Source organism: Cibotium barometz, chromosome 15, assembly GCF_041138505.1.
Source record: "Cibotium barometz isolate CiBa-2024 chromosome 15, ASM4113850v1, whole genome shotgun sequence".
Taxonomy (NCBI): Eukaryota; Viridiplantae; Streptophyta; class Polypodiopsida; order Cyatheales; family Cibotiaceae; genus Cibotium; species Cibotium barometz.
The window spans coordinates 38,944,274-38,967,077 of record NC_141060.1 but is presented as its reverse complement, the minus strand read 5'-3'; the positions used below and the strand labels follow the sequence as shown (position 1 = coordinate 38,967,077).

The 22,804-nt window shown below is 44.5% G+C and overlaps 1 protein-coding gene across 1 annotated transcript in view; it reads right to left on the bottom strand.

Annotated features, from left to right (window-relative positions):
• Positions 1–1,177: 1,177 nt before the first annotated feature.
• Positions 1,178–22,804, bottom strand: part of LOC147631280 (DNAJ heat shock N-terminal domain-containing protein) — a 93,156-nt gene continuing 71,529 nt past the window's right edge. Inside the window, exons 13-19 of the mRNA XM_086809631.1 lie at positions 6,757–6,827; positions 6,607–6,660; positions 6,261–6,403; positions 6,008–6,145; positions 2,577–2,822; positions 2,430–2,489; positions 1,178–1,596 (exon numbers count right to left, since the gene is read on the bottom strand). Coding sequence (XP_086665757.1) covers positions 1,357–1,596; positions 2,430–2,489; positions 2,577–2,822; positions 6,008–6,145; positions 6,261–6,403; positions 6,607–6,660; positions 6,757–6,827 — 952 coding nt within the window. The 3' untranslated portion in view covers positions 1,178–1,356. The remainder of the gene's footprint in view (positions 1,597–2,429; positions 2,490–2,576; positions 2,823–6,007; positions 6,146–6,260; positions 6,404–6,606; positions 6,661–6,756; positions 6,828–22,804) is intronic.

The following is a 22,804-nucleotide window of genomic DNA, read 5'->3' as shown; positions in this document are numbered from 1 at the left end:
GGAACAATAATTTGAGAGTAAATTAACGATTTTGAGCAATGAATCGAGAATGCAACCCCAACAACCTGGACATCGATAGTTCGTTGAGTCCCGAAGGGCAAATGAACCCCTCCCAAGATTTACCCAAAGGGCAAGTTATAAATATTTGAAGACATTAATTCACGTTTCTTCTCTTTTTTTTAACATAATCATAATTTCACATGTGGGCCTTTTAACCACTTGACATATGAAGCCCTTCTTTGAACAGTTAGTTTGATGGTAGAGATTCCCTATGAAGGCATGTGAAAATGTGAGCATGTGATTGCACCCAATGCTTGTTGTTCTACTAAGTGGTTAATATAGCACCCAATTGCTGCCTGGCCAAAGCCCATTAAGTAATGAGGAGACATGACACAGAACTTGCATATAGCTCAGGCTGTCTATCAACAATCAAAGTGTGCAAACCCAAGCCTACAAACCTTTCGAGAACAGGCTATCACGGCTGATATTTAAAAAAAACCAATTCAAATTTTGGCCAGTCTTGAAAATTAACGGCTAAAATTTTAACAATTTTAGTATCTTTGATAGAAAAAAAGACCAGAAGTGAAGACTTGCCCTTGTTTCGACTTGGTTGGGACAAATGCTGTTTGCTAGCAATACTGCCTCCATAGCTACCTTCACACTCCTCTTTCCACATGCCCACAATGTTCCATTTCCTTGCACAATCAGCCTCTCCTTCCACTGTTCCTTTTTCTTACATGATGTTAAGCTTTGCATATGACTAAACGCCCTCAATGGTCTGCTCATGATCAGCTGTACTTGGAATGTTCCTATGGAGCTAGCCTTTATCAGATATGTTTGAGCTTTGAATAAACCTTCCGTCTACCAAGAAAGCTCTCCTCAGCTAAGTCTGGTCCTTGAAGGGTACAAAGAAGATTTTACTCCCCTTGTAACTTCATTATTGTCTTGAATCTTTATTAATTGCGTACTAAATGCTCAATAAAGACAGATGCTAATATGGTAATAAGTTCAAGATCCAGGCACAACTTTAAAGATGTCTGAAAGAACATATCAACATAGTTTTATCATGCATGATGTTGCTTATTGTTTTTTGTGTTAGCATGGTCTTAGGAGGGGGCAAGAAATCCGAAACGAATCTTTTATGACCAGATAATCAAAGATTCTAACAGAGACCAAGTGATTAAGGAAGTTAGGCTTTATAACTTGGTCAAAATTGCCCATCCTCAGAATTTTGAAGTATCAAACTGTAAACACTAGCCCTCTATAAAAAATGGCTCCATTGTGATACGCTTTCAATGAGAGAGAGATCACAACAACAAAGTGTCCATATATTACAAGAAAATTTTGATCTTGGGCTTACTGATTCCCTTGCCTGTTGGCTTTTTTTGATGTAAAAAGTAGGCCACCCACATAAAGAACAAAAAGAAAAACAATTGTGGGTGTAAATTTTGGGTCTTTGACATAATCCAACATTCCAAAGAGGAGGCTTTTGCACCTCTCAAAAATCCCTTCACTCTTGACGGATACATATGTTCGAGCATTGACAAGCCATGCTGGCTTTGACTCCTCTGGCACAAGAGTAGGGGCCTTCTTCATCTGAAATATACAAGTCAGATGAGACTAAAGCTGAGAAGAGCAATCTATGTGAACTCAAAGCCAGTGGCATGAACAAATGATTAATTAGGTTGAACCAACTACCCTCCTTTCCCTAGCTACTAGCTTAATGACTTACTAGCGGAGAAACCTCTGGTTTCTGTCTTTGGCTTTGGCTCTAGCTTCCACATACACTTGCACTTCACTTAATCATAAACCTTGTTTTATTTTAATATAAACCTTGCTTTTCAACAAAGCATGCTCTTTCTGCACATCCATTTAATAATTTTGAAGGAGCACCCAAAAACTCAAACAATTTGTGACCTTACTTTTCAATAAACTATATTTCTTGAATTTTCTCCAAATCCATCCAATGATGGTTTTTTTTCCCCTTCAGTAGATCCTTCTGTAGTAGCAACTTGAGTGCCCACCCGAAGGCAGCTTGGTTTCCCACCCAGAGGCGGCACAATTATGGCCACATGGATGCCATCTCAGGGAGCCTGCGAGGATTTGAACTCAGGACCTCAAGGCTCACCCTTCTCGGTCACAAACCCACACCGCTAGGCTACACACCCATTTTCCAAGGACCATCCAACAGCTTAGACAAAATTTACAGTCTCATTTTAGTGAATAATATTCAAACTCACGCCCCCTTCTGGGCAGCATGGTACCATAACCATTTAAACAAGAGCCTGCCAAGTCACACTTCTTTATTACATGTGGTAAGACCTTGTCCACTCAAGGCTATCATGCTGAGCATTCGATTAGTTTCTAAAAAATGAACTTGTTCTACATATTTTTCAAATAATTTACGAGAGAACAAAAATAACACTCACATAGAAAAGGAGATCTTCTGTGTCCCCTTCTTTGATCATCATGGACGTCCAAGAGATTATCTGCAAGATTTTTGACATGAGAAACCATGTACCAAAGACATGCATATTTTTTGGTATCAGAGACAGCCTTGCAAGCCAGTAAAATACCTCTTCAACTCCCAGTGATCCATTGTATTTTGCCACAATCTGAGAAGCAAGGTCCTCATCTTCTTCCAGCAATTTCTGCCAGATTGAATTGAATCGGGTCTTCTTTGACAAAAACTTCTCACGATCTTTTGGGTGTCTTCGATAACGGACAACAAAAACTTGAGGCACGTCACTCTGCTCTGGGAAGCTTTTTGTGCCACACGTCTCATGCACTGTTTCGGAGTTCAAGTAGAAGTAGCAGACTTGCTTTTTTGACAAAAAGTTTTTATACATGTTAGTCATACACATGAAAACTTGTGGAAAAGTCATGGAAAAGTCTTACAAACTCTCTCTCACTCTCTCTCTATCTCTCTCTCCAGACCACACATTGCTGCTTGATAGATATTTATAATCCCTCTCTCACAAAGCTGTACACGTTTTACCATGCCACTCTTATATCTAGCTCTTCTAGTCAACCATTTTCAACGTTTATCATGTAATCAGTTAGTTGCTTCACTATATATACAAAAATTGTTTTCATGCCAATGTGCATGATAGACAGACTCTTGATGTGTTACCTTGGTCTCATTGACAGATGTGTTCTTCTGTATGCAATTAGCTCCACAAGGAGACACATTGGTATGCACCGACCGCATTTAAATGACATCTCAGACTTTCTATGGATGCATTACCGCCTTTCCAACATGCTGCCAGACTGACCAAACAAGAGCAACACAGTTTTTGGGATGAGCTTCAGCAGCTTTACATCTGCAGGACATGGGTCCAACCGACATGCTCCCATCCAGAATGACATATGAGGGGAGATGCCCTCATAGTTGGAAATTCACCTATCACATGCATTGAGGGTTCATATGGAACAGCTCTGTGTTTCATTGCATGTAGAAACAGGCCAAGAGGTGTATCTCACAAGGGAGCATAGAGAGCTAGGGAAATGCATGGCATACATGGGTAAAGGAACATGCTTTACTCCATTGTTCGGCATACTATGAGATTCAAGGGTGCTATCACTGTTTGTTCAAGGTGGGGTTCAGTGATTTATATGGAGTCATCGAGTATGAGGACCAGAGATGTGTGGCCCTGTATGTGTGTGAGGTTCGTAGGCATAGGGAGCGACTTGAAAATTACAACTGTAAGCAAGATGACAGCAACCAAACGCTCCTTCTTTTTTTCCTGGGATTGGTCAACATAGATTGAGGAAGCCAGATGACAGAGTCCATAGGACCGCTCTGTCAGAGCTTGGATTGAGGCCCCCTCACAGAGAAATGGAGACCCAAGACACATGGAGTCAAATCTGTCACTGAGAGGAAATCACCAGCAAGCAACCACATGATCAGCCAGCACAGATGAGGATCATCAATATGTTCCATGGGTTCACCCTTTAGGCCCTCACAATATGAGATCCTTCACTAGCTTTTGAAAGGAAGGGAGAAGAAGAGATTGCACTCATTAATTTGGAGTACACACAAGTTCACTCTCATGAGGGAGAGGACACCACATGGAAGCTTGAGAGCATGAGCTCCAAGAAGGTAGAAACCTGTTAATTGTGATTAGTAAAGTGATTAACCTCCATTAGGGCTTATGAGCTATCCTTTGTACTAGCCCCATGTAGTCCTACTTCATAATCCCTTGGCCTCCATACTTGTCTGGCCTTATGCTTATGCAGCATTGGGGAGACTAGAGAGGATGTGTTTGCAGGTTCAGTTTCAAGAACCTCGAACAAAGCTCTGGCTCTTTGACACTTTGGTCACTTCAGCCATGCTGTAGATATGGGGACCCTCAGTGGATCACCACAGCCGAGCTGGTAGCACTGATGGATGGAGATGTATGGAGAGGCCCTTGGTTTCTATGATTTCCCGGATGATTAGGGCCAAGGCCTCCGTACCACATGATATTATCCGTGCAGAGATGGCTGCCCCCCCATTGGTAGTAGAGGCACTCACTCGATCAGTCTCCTTTATACATAGCACTTGGGCTCTCCCTAAAGACAGATATGCTCCCTTAGCCCTAGAGTCTTCACGACAGTTGGCATCACAGGGAGACGGATCATGTTGGTATGCACAGATGACAGCTTGGTTCCAACTGCATGGCTTTAGTATGGACAGGCTACCTCCATTTCAGTACTCCCTGGATGCACCCTCCCTCTCTCTCACACGGGCAGAGATTATCAGACTTATCAGGCAGGACTTGACTCAGCTAGACACTAGGAGGACATGGATATAGCCAACACACGAGCTTGGTACGAAGATGGCTTTCTATAGAGATCATCTTCTCCAGCTCACGGAGGATGGGTTTGTGATTAGACCCAGCTACATGGATACTCATCTTTCTCATGGGGTACGGTGTGCTATTGGTCAGATGCGCACATCGTCACACCAGCTAGAGATTGAGACTGGCAGATTCAGAGGAGTACCAGCTGTGAGGCCAGGATTTGTCAGTTGTGCCAAATGGAGCCAGAGACAGAGTTACATTAGAGTCATGAGATACCAGGATCAGAGATGCCTCGGATTATACTTGCTGGAGCTGCGTAGACATAGAGAGGGTCTCTTGAGAGAGAGGGGATTTGAGAGGGAGAGACACCTATAGAGGCAGATTACAGACTTCTTTCGACCAGAGATTGAGCAATCAGGCCAGCAGGCATTGCAGCTAGCCCCAGAGTATACCCGCACCAGAGGTACACTGATTGATCGGGCTATAGAGCTGGGGCAGTTCAGGCGCCCCAAGATGAGAGGCCCATCTCGACACCGGAGGAGACTACAACAGAGGATCAGGACCATACTAGCACGGCATGGGAGACGTCCAGTCAGAGTACTCACCATGGAGGACATTGAGGATATCCGCCATCGACCGATGAGAGACATCTTTGGATAGTGATGTATATGATGCTTACCTTTGTTGCTGGAGTTTCCCTTCCCAGATGTTATCCATTAGGAGCTCCTAGTACCTTACTTTTCCTCATAGTTGTTGTTTCACTTTCAGTTAGTTGTTTAGTTGCTTTAGCTTTTCTTACATAGACATTGTATCAGATCCACCAATTGTTGTAACCTTTTTGGTCTCATAGGTCATTTTGGCCTTTTGAGGACGTTAATATATCATTTCATTTCTCTCTCTCTCTCTCTATATATATATATGTATATATATGTATATATGTATATATATGTATATATGTATATATATGTATATATGTATATATATATAGCGAGGGCACACTTTGATCCCCTCACATTGTGTCATTGTACATTGTACCATGGCATTTATATGGCTGTTTTTTCTTTCATCTCTAGTTGGGTTTTTTAATGTTATTTCCATGATTCAGTCACTTCATGGACATATTATAACACTTTCAGTCTCATATACCCTTTGGTCTTTTGTGGAAGTTAATAGAACACTGTGTGTGTGTGTGTGTGTGTGTGTGTGTGTGTGTGTGTGTGTACCTTCTGGACAGAACCATCAAGCCATGCTAGAGTCAGCCGTTTCTCCTTGAATGCTAAGGCAGTAGCTGAAGGAAAAATGTATCCATTATGTTGGATGGAAGCATCCTTCGTCAAGTTAGCTTTAACATCACGCAATACCTGTGATCATGTCAATATGGAAGATGAAGCTGCAGACTTTCCAACACAGGTAGATTTTAAAAAAGCATCTTTCTATCAATGAAAAAAGTTCTTAGGAGTATTTTGAAGCTCTTACAGCCCTTGCTTGACTAAGCTCCAAACCCGGTCTCCCAGCAACTATTACACAGTACCAGGTGTGTGCACTCTGACCGGCAAGTGAATAGCCAGCCTCACTGCATCCAAGCTCTTCAGCTGTGACGCTCCTAAGTTGTGGGAGAACTGTGCCGTATTGAAGCAAGAGGTCACAAACAAATGACATAAAAAATGGGAAGAATGGGGATGGGTGACAGAAAATTTAGTACAATGATTTCACACACACACACACACACACACACACACACACAAAAAAAAACACAAGAAAGTTATTGATTCTCACCCAAAAAAAGGAAAATTTATTACAGCAGTATGACACCAACCCTTACCATGATTCTTGTGCTCCTGCAACATATTTTCAAACATGGAGCTGTTTACTTTTCCTGACAACCCAACCCACAGTTAAACACGGCATTCACTTCCATGATCCCTAGTCTAGACCAGATAAAAAAACTGTTGCCATTCTTAGACAGATATACCATAAAATATAGTTGGTTTGACACCAGGATCCTTGAGGAAAAGGACTGCAGGAGCTGACTGCACTCCAAGCCTGCACGTAATGGTTTGTTTTTAGAAACAAGAGAGGAATCCCTATTTTAAGAGCCTGCCTTTAATGTTTTCCCAAGAAAAGATCCTTCAATCAGTAAAAAGAGAAACCACTGCCCAGAAGCAAAAAGTTCTGACCAGGATTTTGTATGCAATACCAAAGAGTGATGGGACACAGCTTCCGGCTGACACCCCCCCCCCCCAAAAAAAAGGTACACTGCCCCTCCTTGGGGATCAAGTGTATGAGGCACTATGGAGGGGTACCCATGGCCAAGTAATATATTATAAAATAATATTATATTCTCATGTACTTAAATTATTCTATTCGGGTAAAAAGGTTTGAGGAGAAAGCGGCCATTTTTCGTCTCGGAGGTGAGCTTGCGCTGCTGTTTCCTGCCCCCGCCTGCTCACTGCTGCCCTCGCCTGCCCCGTCTGCCCCACTGCTGCCCCCGCTTGCCCCTTTGCTGCCCCAGGTGCTCCCGCCCTTCTGCTCCCGCCTCTGCCCCCCTTCTGCACCCGCCTCTATTTCAGCAGCAATTTTATCTGGATTCAAGTCGGCCGCCCACATTTTTTTTTATTGGCTTTATGGCTTCTTCTACCACAGTCAATCTTCGTCACCCCCACTGACCAGGATAATCATCAATTTTTCACAAGACGAGCTCACCTCTCTTCAGCACGACATTGACCTTGAGGTCCATACCACCCTTGTTGAGAGAGTTTATGGTTCCCACCCCTCTCATTCGCAGGCCCGTGAATGACTTCTAGCAGCTCTCCCTTCGGAGCTCATTGTGCACTTCCAAGATACTCATTTGTTTGGTCGAGGCTTCTTCCAGGTGGACTTTCATTCTTCAGAAGCTACTTCTCTGGTTTTGGCTGGCAGGCCCTTCCCTCTTGGTCCTAGGAAGATTTTCTTGATCACTAAGGAGATGTGTGCCGCTCTGGATGCCCCTTTTTCTATGCAGGAGTTCAGTCATGCTCTTCATGCCTTACCTCATGGTAAGTGTCCAGGGGAGGATGGCCTCTCCCCTGTTTTTTTCATTATTTTTTGGGATGAGATTGGGGATAAGATCACATCTGCTCTCTAGGAGATGTGGGACATAGGTTCTATGACTTCTTCTCTCATTGAGGGGCTTATTTATCTTATTCCTAAAAATGGGGATAAGACCTTGATTGGCCAATGGAGACCTATCACCTTACTTGGGACTGCATATAAGATTCTTGCTAAGGCAGTAAGCATCAGATTGCAGCCAATTTCGCAGGATGTCATTCATGATACTCAGAATGGATTCTTACACGGCAGGAGCATCTTTGATAACATTTTCTCGTTTTGAGAGGCCGTCGAATGGACTAAAGCAAGCAATCAGCCCTTAGACATTCTGCTCTTGGATTTTGAGAAGGCCTATGATAGAGTGGATTGGGACTTCCTTGAGGGTGCTCTTAGCCATATGGGCCTCTCTCAAAGATGGATCAAGGGAGTTTCATGCATGTATCGTGATGCCCACAGTAGAGTGTTGGCTTGCTGTGATAGAGCGGTTTCAGATTTCTCGCTCAGTACGACAGGGTTGCCCTTTAGCCCCATTATTATATATCATAGTTGCAGAGGCCATGAGCATCTTTCTCCGCTCCACTGCTGGTACTTCTAGATTGAGGTTGCCTCTTCGTAGTCAAGAGAAATTGGTTGACTCTGAGTTAGCTGATGACATAGCCATGTTCTTGGAGGCTTCACATATATGCTTAAGTTCCTTCTGGGTAGCACTAGAGGAGTTCTCTTTGGCAGTAGGGGCGGGGCACTAATTAATTGGCACAAATCTGTTGGTTTTTGGGTTAGTGATTCACCGAGAGTTGCTTGGGGTGCAGAGCTTGGTTTTACTTGAATCAGCAGAGGATGCATTGCTAGATATTTGGGATGCCAAGTTGGGAATGATATTTCTCCTGCACAGCAGTTTGCTCCAGTACTTATGAGTATCCAAAGGAAGCTCCTCCATTGGAGCTCCAGGAGATTAGATTTAGCTTCCAGAGCTTTGGTGGCTAATCAGGTATTGCTTGCCTCAGCTTGGTTTATTGCCTCTTGTTGGTGCTTCTCTCATGCGTGCATTGGTCAATTGCGGAGATTGATCCACAATTTTCTCTGTTCGGGTTTGGATGGCACCTCAGACACTCGTGCCAGGGTAGCTTGGCTCACAGTTATTCAGCCCAAACGAGAGGGGTGCTTGAATATTATCGATCCGGATGTTCAGTGCAGGGCGTTGCTCTGCAAACTTGTGGTCAGAGGTTTCCTACCACGCACTGAACCTTGGAAGCATTTTTTCTTGTCTCATATTTCCGGATGTACACCCCGGGTCGGGAGAGACTAGATGCCCAGCACATGATTTTTGTTCACAGAGGCTGATATCAAGGCATCATCTTCCCCTCTTATTGCAGCCATTGTCAAAGCATGGAGAAGCATGAGATCTTTTTTGTGACAAAGGCTTCCTAGGTCTTTGGATGAGGCTGACCGACAACCTATTATGTGAAACGAGCTCATCAGGGATAAGACTGGTCGACCACTTGGTGCATCTCGTTATATGCAGTGGTCAGGATGGGAGAGATGTGCATACACAGTTCTTGCTTGGAAGACCTTTAAGAGTCTTCTGGAGGATCGGAGAGCTGCATCCATTCAGCATCTTAGGGGCTCTCGCATTCGTATTGATCATATTGATGTAGCTATTCCACATGAGTGGCTCTCTGGGACCTTTCATGGAGACTATCATCCGAGTTGGCTAGGAGTTTTTTCGAGGATAGGCATACCTCTGCAAGTCATTGCTCTCCCGGGCCAGGAGGCTACAGATTGCATCATTTACTCTATCGTGCCTGGAGGGAGATCGAGGAGATGTAGTATGGAGGAGATCATCCCAGATACTAGGCTTAGTCTAGTGAGGATTGTTGGTCGTTCGGGGAAGCATTGGTTCATTGACCCTTCTCCTCCGATAGTGACTCATGGCTCTTGGTGTTTGTGGTTATATGGTGGTAGTCCTATCAAATATCTTCACTGGGATCCAGAAGAGTGATTGATGCCTTCGATCCTTTGAAAAGCCTTCCTTTTTTCAGTTTCACTGTCCGGAATGCCAGGCTTCTCCTCACTTGACAGATGCATAGGATGCCTACTCTCAGGCCTCATTGGGAGAGCTATGATATTTCTCCAGTGATACAACGTAAATATTGACATAGACTTTGGCACTCATACAGAAGGAGCCAAATCTCTCATTTCTTTTGGTTATTCTTACACTGTGGTCTCCCCACCAATTAGTGGAGATCGGTTTTCGGTGTAGCACCTTTCTGTCCTAGGTGTGCGGCAGATTCTTAGACTGTACAACATTGTTTATGGGGGTGTAGCACTGCACAGCAGATTTGGGGTTCTCTAGCCCAACTTATGGGCAAATTGAGTGGTTGAGCCATGCATGTGACTTGGGGGGCAGTTGCTTGAGCTTTTTTATGAGGGCAGTGGTACAGATTCTACTATTTTCATTCGTAGAGGTATTGCCCAGCATGGTTTATTGCAGGATGTTCCTCACTCTGATTATACACACAGAGGATTGACACCAGTTGGGAGATTGTTACTAGTATTACAGCATGGCAGATCTGGAGAGCTATAAGCACGAAGGCTATTGAGGGTATCCAGATTTTTGGGTCTCAGTGCATTAGTACTATATGAGATGATATCATCCATATTCTTATGGCTACTTGGGCTCGCATTCAGGGGCCCTCTCGTTCTGCACAGGCAAAGCACGTGATATTTATGCGAGAGTGGGACCATGGCATCTTCTTTTTCTCTAGTACCACAGGTCTTACATGGCATCATGATGCTCCTCAGTGGTTGAAATCACCTTACATATTGGGGTGATTCTATTCTTTTCCGACTTATAGCTGTGATTGTTGTATGTTTTTTTCATACTTAATAGAAGTCTCTTTCTGAAAAAAAAAATTCCTTTTATTCAAACTTTTCTTATTAACTAGTCTATTGTTTTTTAGTAATATTAATTCATAATTTAATTCACACTAACACCAATTGGCAGGTTGGACAACTCTTGAAATACTCCACTACATCCTCTATTATTTTGGGCCGAGAGAGAGAGAGAGAGAGAGAGAGAGTAAGTTGTATTAACGTCTTCAAAAGGCCAAAATGGCCTATGAGACCAAAAGATTACATCATATCCATGAGGTACATCATCTTGGGCACAAAAAGAGAAAGTGTGTGTGTTACGTACCTAGTACTAATCTTCGGGATTTGTGGCCTAATCCGGCAAGGTTAGGGGAGCTCTAGGGATAGGACAAAGCAAGCTAATACGGACGGCTAAGGTTATTATCAATAAATCCATGTGTATTGGCTATTTATAGCAGTTTCGTTATTTGTAGCAATAGTGGGCACTATATAAGTGGAACATAGTTGTCAGGTATGAAAAGTTCGATTCAGTACGGTACGTTCAAATACGGTCTCGAAACGCGCCGCTAAATTTTGAAAATAAAAATACAGTGGAGGTATGGTCCATTAAAAAATACTTAAAAATAAAAATATAGATGCAAAACTTAGAGAAGTTACAACTTACAACTTACAACTTACCCAAAACATAAAAATTTAGAATGTTGCAACTTGCAAGTTGCAAAGAAAATGAAAGTAGACAAATGTACATGTGACATGTCAAAGAGTCATGAATATATATAAAGCCGCAAAAGTCGGCATGCCGCATGCATGGGCAAGTACAAAAATGCAAAAAGCCCAGAGGACTATAGAGACTAAAAGCCTATGTCACCATCTATCTCAGGAGTCAGGACTTAGAGCTATCGCTAGGCTCTTCAATATCCTCACTAGAGGAGAACACCTCAGAGTTCCCACCAAAATCCCCATCGCTAAGAACACTGCCCTCATCATCATATTCGGACTCCCTAATATCACCATGAACTGCCGAAGAAGACTCTGCAATGGAAGCATTCTCAACTCTAATTGCTGCGGGGGTAGAGCTCCGATTCGTGGAGCCACGTCTGACATAGGTAGCAACTGGGCGATCAGAGTCTCGGGAGCCAAAGGTAAGAATAGGCCGAACCTATACTCCACCTCTAGCTCGGCGGCCACGACGAGTGCAAGAGACTCGTCTATCAATCTCCTCTAGCTCTTTATAGAGCTCTGCATATATGGCCTCCTCCTCTACATTACGCTCCTTGGACACTTTTAAGAGTGTCCACCGTCAACTTGAATTCATCGACATTTACCTACAAGTTTTATAATTGATTAGGGGCTAAATAATAAAACATTGAAAGTTATGTAAGTCTAACATGTTATATAACAATATCCCTGTCTAGCTTGACTCATATTGTGCATTGCATGCACCATGCACAAGTTATTGCGGCAATAGAACAGCCGCTCTAACTGTCTCGTGCTCAATCGATTGCGTAACTTCGTGTGTATAAGTGAGTAGGAACTCCAGTTTCTCTCACGTGCACCCAAAGAGCAATCCTAATCCACAATAAAAATAAACAATGTTCAGGATTCTAGTATCTACACATAATTTAGTAACTTGGTGCCAAGTGGTTAGTGGTTACCTGCGCTAGAATCCTCAAAGCCACTCTTTGTAGGTAAGGTTGTTGGTAAGCAAATGACTCCCACCAAAAGAGAGGCTTCACCATAGAATCCCTCCTCCAACATACTGCATTAGCGAATGCGGGGCCCCTCTAATCATTATAGTTGATGAGTCCCTGTAAGAACTGAAATTGCCCATTCTCATCATCGGATAATGCTTTCGGTAAGAAAGCATCCCTAGCTGAAAGCAACTCTTGATCAGTGAAAAGTGTGAAACCATTGTTACTTGGAGCTTAGGCATGACATCATAAAGGCGCTCTAGAAGAAGCCACATGTAGGCAAAGCGCATCGAGGATGGCTTCTTCACCTCCAAGTCACTGTGATGGCAGAAGATAGCAAGGGCCTTGACTTTTTGACTGAAAAATTTGACAATTTGAGTGGCTTGTGTCACCACACTCTTCACCCACTCTTGCCTATGTCCTCCATAACCAAGTCAAGCAATGAGAGGCACAAGGAGTCCATACTATGGACTTAAACTCCTCCTCAAGCAAGCGGCCCATCTTGCGGCAATTAGACGCATTGTCCGTAACCACTTGAACCACATTTTCGGGGCCAACCTACAAGGATGATGGATGCATGAAAAAGGAAAATAAATAAGACTTGAAAGTTGAGTAAAAGGCAAAGGCTAAACTTTCAAGCTTCAAACTCAAAAATTAAAATTGTATCTCACTCGATTATGGCTTATCGAATGTGGCGATAGATGAACTCACCCGAGGTTTTCTTCCCCGCCTTTCTGGCATCCACGGCCCGCAAGAAGTACGTGCCAAGAGGGCAAGATACTAGAATGTTGAGGATGCCCCTCTTCTTTCTATCGGTCCATCCGTCGGAGAGGATGGAACACCCATACTTCACCCATCCTGCTCGGACAGGGTCAAGGGTCTTGTTGATTCTCTCCTTTTCTTCATCAAGTGCCTTCGTGCACATGTCGTTGTAGGTGATACCATGCCAAGGGCCATGGCATGGTCCTACGTCGGCAATGGCCCTCACCATCCTTTGCCATTGAGAAGTTTTGAGGACACGAAATGCGAGATCGCACTACTCAAGAGGGAGAGCCTAGAGGCTTGAAAGTTGAGGAAGAGAGAGAGGCTTGAGCCTTGAGGGAGAGGGAGAGAGCCTAGAGGGGACTCAAGGGAGAGGATAGACTTGAGCAATGAGCACTTGTGAGGGGAGGGTTGAGCAATGAGCACTTGTGAGGATGGGGTTGGGGGAGGGCCTATTATATAGATAATAGGGAGAGGCTCAAGGCTCAAGAGTCAAGCTCAAGCAAAGGCAAGTTGGCAACCAAAGGGCCAACTTGCCAAGCCTCAAGGCAAGCAAGCAAGAGCCCCAAAAAACGCCCAACAAACAGCTCTCCAAACGGTGAACAAAACGGTCCAAAAACGGTCAGATCCGGATCGAACTGAACCGTACCGCATCGAACTGAACCATACCGTACCGTATCAAATCGAACTCTGGCAGTGGTGCGTGAACCGGGTATAACTATGAAGTGGAACATGGGTTATTGTTGCCATAACCTCACTATTGATCAGAAAAAAGGGGTGAGGGGTGAAAAGTTGGCGCACAAAGGCTGGACAGATGCAGGTGATGGGCTGTGAGCAGCAGTGGAGAAAACCACACAACCCAGCTCCAGGTACAGGAAACAGCACATGCAACTATGGGGCAGCCATCACAAGAAGGGAGGGAGGCTGCATATGTCCATGCATGTGTAAGCAAAGGGGAGGTGCACTAAAAGTGGCCTCCAAGAGTGTTTTTTTGGAGTTAAAAGAGGGCGCCATTTTTTAAAAGCTATACATACGTTTTTTTGGAGTTAAAAGAGGGCACCAGCCTTTTTAACCTATACATATGTTTTTTGGCGTATTAAGAAAGATGTCCAGCTTTTTTATAAAAAATGGCCTGTTTTTAAGCTAAAAAAACTAAATCTTCCATCTTCATTTACATTATTAAATTGCAATGGCTACTTTGCCCGTACCACCCACGATGCAAGAACAAATATCAGCACTTCAAGAACAAATTGCCCCGACGCAAATTAGAGTGTCAAGTGAAGCGTTCCCAATGCAAACGTGATTCCTCCAATTCTTCCGACTCAGATGAGGAGGAAATTGATCATGTTAGACGTACTGTTAAAGCCTAGCTATTTTATGAAAAAACAAAAAAGCACACATTAAAAGTTATAAACGCATACCTCCTACACTGAAGCGAACCATACAAAAGACTTTTACTAGTGGTCAGCGTGGGGAAAAAATTGTGAAGAACACAACTCGCAATATGCTTTTTGTACACAGAACACTAGGTAAGTGGTTTGTGTAATGGAAAAAAAAACAGTTTTTATGTGATTTTCCGCTTTTACTTTCCTGAACATCCAAAATTGTGACATAGCAGAATCCTTCATGCAGTTAATCACAGCCCGTAAGCACCTTGTAGGAACATTAACACATGAGAGAATAGAGAAAGATGGACACGTTTTCCAGTACATTGTATTATGTACATAGAAAAAGGTTACATATGCCATAGGCCTTCCCAAAAGGGCTACAGACTACTTCTACTGCCTATATATGATGCAACTCCAAGATGGAGAGAGATGATATGATGCAAAAGATGCTGCTTCTATTTATATGATGTTTGCATGCTGGTCGGCTAGCTTCAAATTGCTGTCGGCCAGCTGATTTGTCCTCTGACATGATGTGTGACATAATGACAAACTCTTCATCATGATAATTACTAATAATTGCTGCCAACTCTCACACAATGTTGTCAACTAATATTCTATTGCAACTCCTGCTGACCTGATGCATGCTAATGAAGATGCCCTAAATGCATCTAATATTGCTGCCTAATGAGGGATTAGACATGGCACTGCCTTGTGCACGTGACATCCCCTCCTATTGAGCTTAATGATAGGAATCCAACTTTTTCTATCTTTGACTTTGGATGACTGTCATCATCCCTTGATTGCTCTGGGATTCCAACTTTGTCATACTACTTCCTTGGCAACTTAACTAAATCTCTTATTCTACCTCAATTCCATTCCATGATTGTGCATATGTTCCAATGTTATCCCCTTGCATGCATACCCTTGTTCCTGAACGCACCGGTTTATGATTGATGAGTGAGGTTGTCACGACCCTGTGTTTTTCTCAGGACAATATGCAGGTGTGCACGGGGACATGGTGGACAGTGTGAATGGCATCAGGTTGGAGTGAAAAAGTAAGCCCATGTGTGGACAACCCCATGTGTGAAAAGGGGCAAAGAGACATTAATTAAAAAGGTTTTATAACCTTTGGTGGCCAAAAAAAATTAATGTTTTAAAGGTTTTCAAACCTTTGGAGGCCCCTAGGTAATATTTAGAGGCTATTCTACTTTTGGGGAAAAGTGCGCCTCTTTCTCTCTCTGGCTTTTGGGGAGAGGTCGTAGAAGTTGGCTGCGTGGAGGAGAAGAGAAAACAGGCTGGTCGGCTGTGTGGAGGATGCACGTGGGCTGAACTGCAGGTACAAGTCGGCTGCGTGGAGGATGCACGTGGGCTGATCTGCAGGTACAAGTCGGCTGCGTGGAGGAGACGACAGTCGGGCAAGGACTGAACAGAGCGTGGGTCTCTCCTCCCTCCTGGTAAAAAGATGCGCAGGCAGTTACAGGGCTGCTGGAGGCGGATAGAGCTGGCACACAGACTGTCGGCATGGACTCCACGTGGATGGACTGCAGAGGTGCTGGACTGAACAGGGCATGAGAGGCTCTCTTGGAAAGAGGGGACTGCAGGAGAAACAGGGGCGTACATGTGGGGACAGCCAGTACTGCTTTTTCTCTCTCTCTCTCTCTCTCTTTTTCTCTCCCTCTGCTGAAAAGTAGATAGGGGCTGGTTTCTTTGGACTCAAAGGTGGACAGGGGCTGGTTATTCATGAACATAGACATCATGTCGATGGCGTTCAACTGATGGAACTTTTAGCTTCTCTTTGCTTTGGGTTCGGGACTGTTTTGGGACAGTTTATGGACTGTTTTGGGACAGTTTATGGGCTGTTTTTGTTTGGCTGCAAATTCAGCTATGTGCTTGGGTTTTGGGCTGCAAGTACAGGTCACTTGGTTATGTTTCTTCGCATGGGAGTGATGCAAGCTCGCATGGCTGCGTGCTCATGGAGCAGATTGTTTTCTTCCTGCTAGAAAGGAACAGAGGGACCCATAGTTATGGGCATCTCTATGTTGCCAGATGTTTCAAGAGGGAACAGGTAACTAGTTGTATGCTGTTGTTGGCACTGTTGTTGAATGGTGCCATGAATGGTTCTGTATGGAAACAGGACAGAAGTTTCAAAGGGAAACAGGCCTAAGGGTTTCATGTGGAAACAGGTCATAGGTTTCTCGAGAAAACATGTTTTTGGGTTTCTCCAGGAGATAGGTCACATGCAGGCAGAAGGTACAAGAATGGACACATGTATGGTACAGCCTTGCTACTGATTGGACAGGGGACAGGGAATTCCGTGATAGAGATGGATAGTACCCTTGGAAGGTAGAGAGGGTTGGTACGGGTGTGTCGACTGTATAGTATGCTGTGCTGTGATACGAGTTCTCTTTTGAGAGACAGTTTGGGAGTCTGTGTAGTGATGCAGAAGCACTAGATGTGTCAGGGTGTGATGCTGTTCATAGTGTGAGAGGCTATGGATGGTTGTGGCAGCCTTGATCATGGGAGAAAGCTTCTGTATGCAGACTCAATGTGAGAAGAGTCTTTCGATGCGAACAATGGCTGGACTTGTTTGTGGATGCCGAGTGGACAAGAAGCCATGATGCAAGTTCTTTGCAGGCTTCAGGAGTTCTACTGGGACGGCTGAGTTACCAGCCTTATATTGTAATCAAAGCTCTTATAATCAATTAAAGAAATACCGCAAGGGGCGCCACTGCGTTTTGGGGCCAATCGGTGTCCGTGTACTATTTGTAGGAGCACTCTAGCTCCCCCTGTTTGTTTTCCTTTTCTAGGTCCTCAATGGCGTTGAAGTGTTTTATGTGCGAGTGTTTGTTTCACCACCCGTCAGGCCGGTTTACAAGGTTCCGTTGCCGGGACATCGTCGACTTTCTCAAGGAGGCGAGTCTGTGGTTGCTTTGGTCGGGACAATCGCCAACTTTCCGAAGGGGGGGAGCTCGTGGTTGTCTCATGAGAGTCACATCAAAAGCTTCAACATGAGGAAAGTGAAAAGGAAGTGCAAGACACACTGCAGGATTGTGTGTCTTTGCCTATATGAGGTGAAGAGCAAGAGCTGAAGATGAAGCTCAGGAGAAAAGACACCAAGGACAAGAAGTAGTCGGCCAGGAACAAGAAGCAGTTGAAGTGTTATGGTGCAAAACATGGGTTGAAGGCTATGGCTTTCGACGGTTTGTCACCAGTCGTATCTTCATAGAGGCTTCATGGGTTCGGAAGACAGTTTCTTTCTATGTTTAGCAGTGGTGATCTACTATGCTTCATCGAGGACTTGTGCTTACCACTTGGGTGGAGTGCAAGCAGGTTTTGGGTGCCTGAGGATGTATCAGATGAGGCTCAGATGGAAGTCGAGGAACTTGACGAGGTTCTTATTCCTGAGCATATACTGGCACATAAGGAAAGAAAGGTACAGGGTAAGGTTTGTTGGGCTTTATGCTGTGTATGCACCCAAAGGAGTGCTAGTGATCATCAGTAGATTACTGGGGCACTTTTTACTTCAGTTAGTGGAGGTTTTTTCCCCCAGTTTAGCTTAGTTTCACTTATATGCAGTTTATAGGTGTTTTGGTCCACCCGGCACATTTTATGGCCGGACATGTGAACACATCTCTTTAGGTCACTTATTATGTGGCTATTGTACTTCACATTTTGATCAGCTGAATACAAAGAAGTCGTGTTCTCTCTCTGTTGCTCTCCACGTCTGTTTGCAGCATCTCCAAACCCTAACCCTAACACTCCTTTAGCCTTCATTTGGTATCAGAGCAGTGTTGGCCTGCCTTGCCCAGCTTGTACACAGCCGCCTTCTGTTATTGTCCGTACTGCACTATCCGTACATCTGCCCGTACACTGTGCGCCGTCTACAGTACCCGTACACTGTTCGCCTACAGCTGCCGTACCTGTTCGCCGCCGTCAGCAGCAGGAGTCGTGCATTCCGTACAACCCGTACAGTCAGCGCCGACTGTACCTGTCAGCGCCGACTGCATCTGTCAGCGCAGGTACCTGCCTTACTGCAAGCGTAGCTGTACTGCAACTTCAGAACTTGTCAGGCGCCGCCTTCCTTCCGTACCAGTCAGCGCCGCCTTGTCTGTACCTTCACAGTACCTGCAAAGTATCTGCCTGTAGTCGCCTTCAGTCCTGTAAAGTACAAGTCAACTGTACCTGCACACACAGTCAACTGTACGTGTTCTTTTGGTGGACTGTACCTGCATATGTACCACAACCTGCTCAGTCAACCTGTGGTAAGCATTAAAAATTTTGTTTTTTGGGCAATACTATTTTCTCTGTGAAAATCTACAAGCACTACAGGCAGACTTTCTAGCAAAGAAGTCTACAAGTTTTTTGCACAGTTTTGGGTGCAGTAAATTTGGGCATTTTTGGGGCATTTTGGCATTGTGTACGCCATTTGCTGCTCTACTCAGTCATTGGTGCATTGAGCTGTGTTGGGGTAAAGGCGTTATGCCCACCCTTATAGTGTGTACAAGCCCATAAGTTATAGTACATAGTACACTTAGTACTTTTAATGTACTAAGTGCACTATGTGTACTAGTGCAATATACATGTGTGATAGGGGAGTCACACACTCATGCCTCATGAGTTGACTTATCCCCACAACTCTCTCTCTCTCTCTCTCTCCCTTGTGCTTCTCTGTGTATGTCTCCCATGAATGAACTCTAACCCTAATTCTGGTTTTCTCCCCATCAACTGGTATCAGAGCCTTCAGTTCCTTCGAGGAGAAAGAAGTAGGATTCTCTTCAGGTGTTGCTGAGGACAAGCAAGCTGCAACTACTCACTAGCGCAGTTCAGAGGAGGCATCCCGGCAGTAGTGCAGCAGCAGGAGCCCGTCGATTTCAGGCGTGTAGGCTGGCTCTAGGCGAGCGAAGAAGCCAAGGACACAAAGAACGGACGCTCACAAGGCGTGGCGCTGGAATCGACGGGCAAAGCAACGGGCAGCAAAAAGAGTCAAGTGCCGTGCATCGCTTCCCTGTGGCGCCGTGTAACGCTGGCCACAAGGCGGATAGAGCCGTCGACTGCAAGTCGTCAGCTTGGCGCTAGGCGAAACAGGCGAATACACAAGGCCGCCGTGGTTCTTGTTTTGGCTGCACTCGTCGGGACTCTTGACTTTTCGCCACAACATACACACGCGTTTCGCTTGAGCGCCACCGCCAGCTTAAACTGGCCACTCTTCGCGGCAGTACAAGCCGGCTACCAGGCGCCGGCGTAAGGGGGGCTCGAGAGATGGACTAATCGGAGAGGGGTCAAACAAAACCCTGACTATGGGCTGGTGAGGGAACCTGCAAACCCTACTTCAGGCACACAGCAGCCCTTCCACATGAGCCCAGCCATCCGTACATCGTACAACTGCAGCAGCAACTGCATCTGCATCAACATCAAGATTTCTGCAGAGCAGCACCAATTTTAGCACACCCTCCTCTCCTGCAACAGAAATCAACCTGCAAATCAGAGAAATTCAGAATTTCATAGGTACTTGCCTTTAATTTTTGCGAATTTCTTATCAATTAAATCAATTGAGCAGGTACAGGTGCCCAATTGCTCAATTTTTGAGCAAAATTGGCAAAATTGGGTGACATTGGTCACAATCAGGATAAATTTGCAGGAAATTGGTCAAATCAGGATCAATTTGCAGGAAATTGGATGTCGAAATTTGGGGCTTTTGATGTAATTGTGCAATTAAGCACTCATACATGCTGTATGATGTGAAAAATCGCACATTTGGGCAAAATTGCAGCAAATTGCAGTGCAAATCAAGGGGCTTTTGTGCCGATTTGGTTGATTTGCATGCAGGCAATCGCATTTGATGCTGTGGATAATGTGTTGATGCCTTACAAGCACTCAATGTGCCTGTAAATCAAGGGGCTTTCATGTATTTGATGTATATGTGGCCAGGGGGAAGCATCGTGAACACTCTGGATGCCTTCATGTGCGTCAATGTACCATGTATGATCAGAAATTGATCTCAAATCAAGGGGCTTTTCAAGTTTGTATGCTTGTTGAGCTTGGCAAAGCAGCAGGCAAGACATTTATGCCTTGAATCCTCAAAAATCAGCTTGCAGTCAAGGGGCTTTTGCCCAATTTCTGTTCGGGACTGTTTTATGCAGTGTACAGGACTGTAAAAGTCTGATTTTCACTCATTTGGACAGCCAGGAGAGCATTTATTGCTATTGTACCTGCTGGTACAGATTTGGCACAGCTTTGTGCATGTTTTGGCATGGCTGTACACTGTTTTGAGTGACCAAAAGGTTCAAATTCAGCTGCTGTACTTGCCGGTACAGGTTTGGTACATCATTGGTGAGCACTTGGTACTGCTGTACAGTACTTTGGAAGGGCAAAAGAGCACATTTAAGGTGCTGTCCAAAATCTGCAGCAACCAGATTTTGGTGTTTTCATCACATAAAGTGGGAGAAAAGTTGCATTCTTGCTTCCGCAGTGGGAGATAAAGCTTGGGAGAACATTTGTGAGCACTTTGTGTGCTTAGGGTGCAGTGTTTGCACATCTTTTGGTGCAGTGTTTGCACATTTTGCAGGGAGTCAGGCATTGACAGGTTGCATTTTGCTATGGCAACCACAAGTGAGAGCTCTTCATTGCTTCACATCAAGAAGCTTGAAGGCTCGCATAACTATGATATTTGGCAAACCCAGTGCTACAATGTGTTGCTCCAGAAAAAGCAGCACAAGCCTATCAAAGAAAGGGGTGTGATGCCCGCTTCTCTTACTGCTGAAGAGTGGGAAGATATGGATGAGCTGGCAAGATCTACTATCATGTTGTCTGTGTCAGACTCTTTACTTTTCAGCATTCGTGAAGAGAAGACAGCTTGGGGAATGTGGCAGAGATTGCAGGACTTGTATGCCCAACAAAGTGCCTCAAGCAAAGTGTATTGGTTGAAGAAACTCATAGGTCTTCAGATGAAGGAAGGGGCTTCTATGACAGCCCATCTAAATGAGTTTAATGGTATTGTCAGCCAGGTCATTAATCAAAAGTTGGCAATGGACGATGAGTTCAAAGCCACTTTTCTGTTATGCACTTTGCCAGAGAGTTGGGACACATTCAGGACAGCCACTAGCAATTCGAATGCTATGCTGTCATATGCAGATGTTGAGGGTGCTCTTCTTCAAGAAGAGATGAACAGGAAGAACAACTCTGTTGGAAAGTCCAATGCAATGAATGCACGTGGGAGATCCCAGCAAAGGGGGAAAAGCCAAGAAAGGGAAAGGAGCAAGTCTCGCTCCAAAAAGGATTTGGAATGCCATTATTGTGGCAAGAAGGGACACATCAAAAAGCAATGCTACAAATGGAAAAATGATCAAAAGGAAAAGGGAAAAGGCAAAGACAAAGAGAAGGATGAAGCCAAAGATGTAAAGCCAAAGGGCAAAAGTGGAGTCAAGATCGAAGAAATCAATGTGTCACATGCAGGTGGCAGTGAGGATGAGGTCCTCTTTACGTCTTCACTTGATGCCCATTCACTTCTTACAGGTGGTCATGGTATGCACTCATGAATCATTGATTCAGGTGCCTCCTTTCATGTCACAGGTTGCAGAGACTTGTTTGTCAGGTACACTGCTGGCAATGAAGGAGTGGTTTATTTGGGTGATAACCATGCATGCAAGATACTTGGCAGAGGTGATGTGAGGCTTGTGTTTTCAGATGGCTCACAGCTTATGCTCCATGATGTCAGGCATGTGCCTGAGATCAAGAAGAATTTGCTTTCTACTGGACAGCTTGATGATGCTGATTATGTTACCACATTTGGTAGTGGAAAGTGGAAAATTAGTAAGGGCTCACTGGTTGTTGCCAGAGGCTCTAAGGTGGACACTCTTTACTTTATGCATGCACGTGTTTGTCACCATGCTAATGTAAATGCAACCGAGCTGCCGGAAATTTCTATGTGGCATAGCCGGTTGGGACACATGAGTGTCAAGGGAATGGAGCAATTGTCTCGTTTGGGTTACTTGCCTTCTCTAAAGTTTTCAAGTTTTCAGTTTTGTGAGCATTGTATATATGGTAGGCAACTACAGTGCCCCCACAAGAAAGCTCTTGGACAGAAAGATGCTCAGTTAGAGCTTGTGCATACAGATGTATGTGAGATGCCTCAGCTTTCTTTGGGAGAGGCAAAATATTTTGTGTCTTTTATTGATGATGCCACACGCAAGGTGTGGGTCTATCCTCTTCGTTTGAAGAGTGA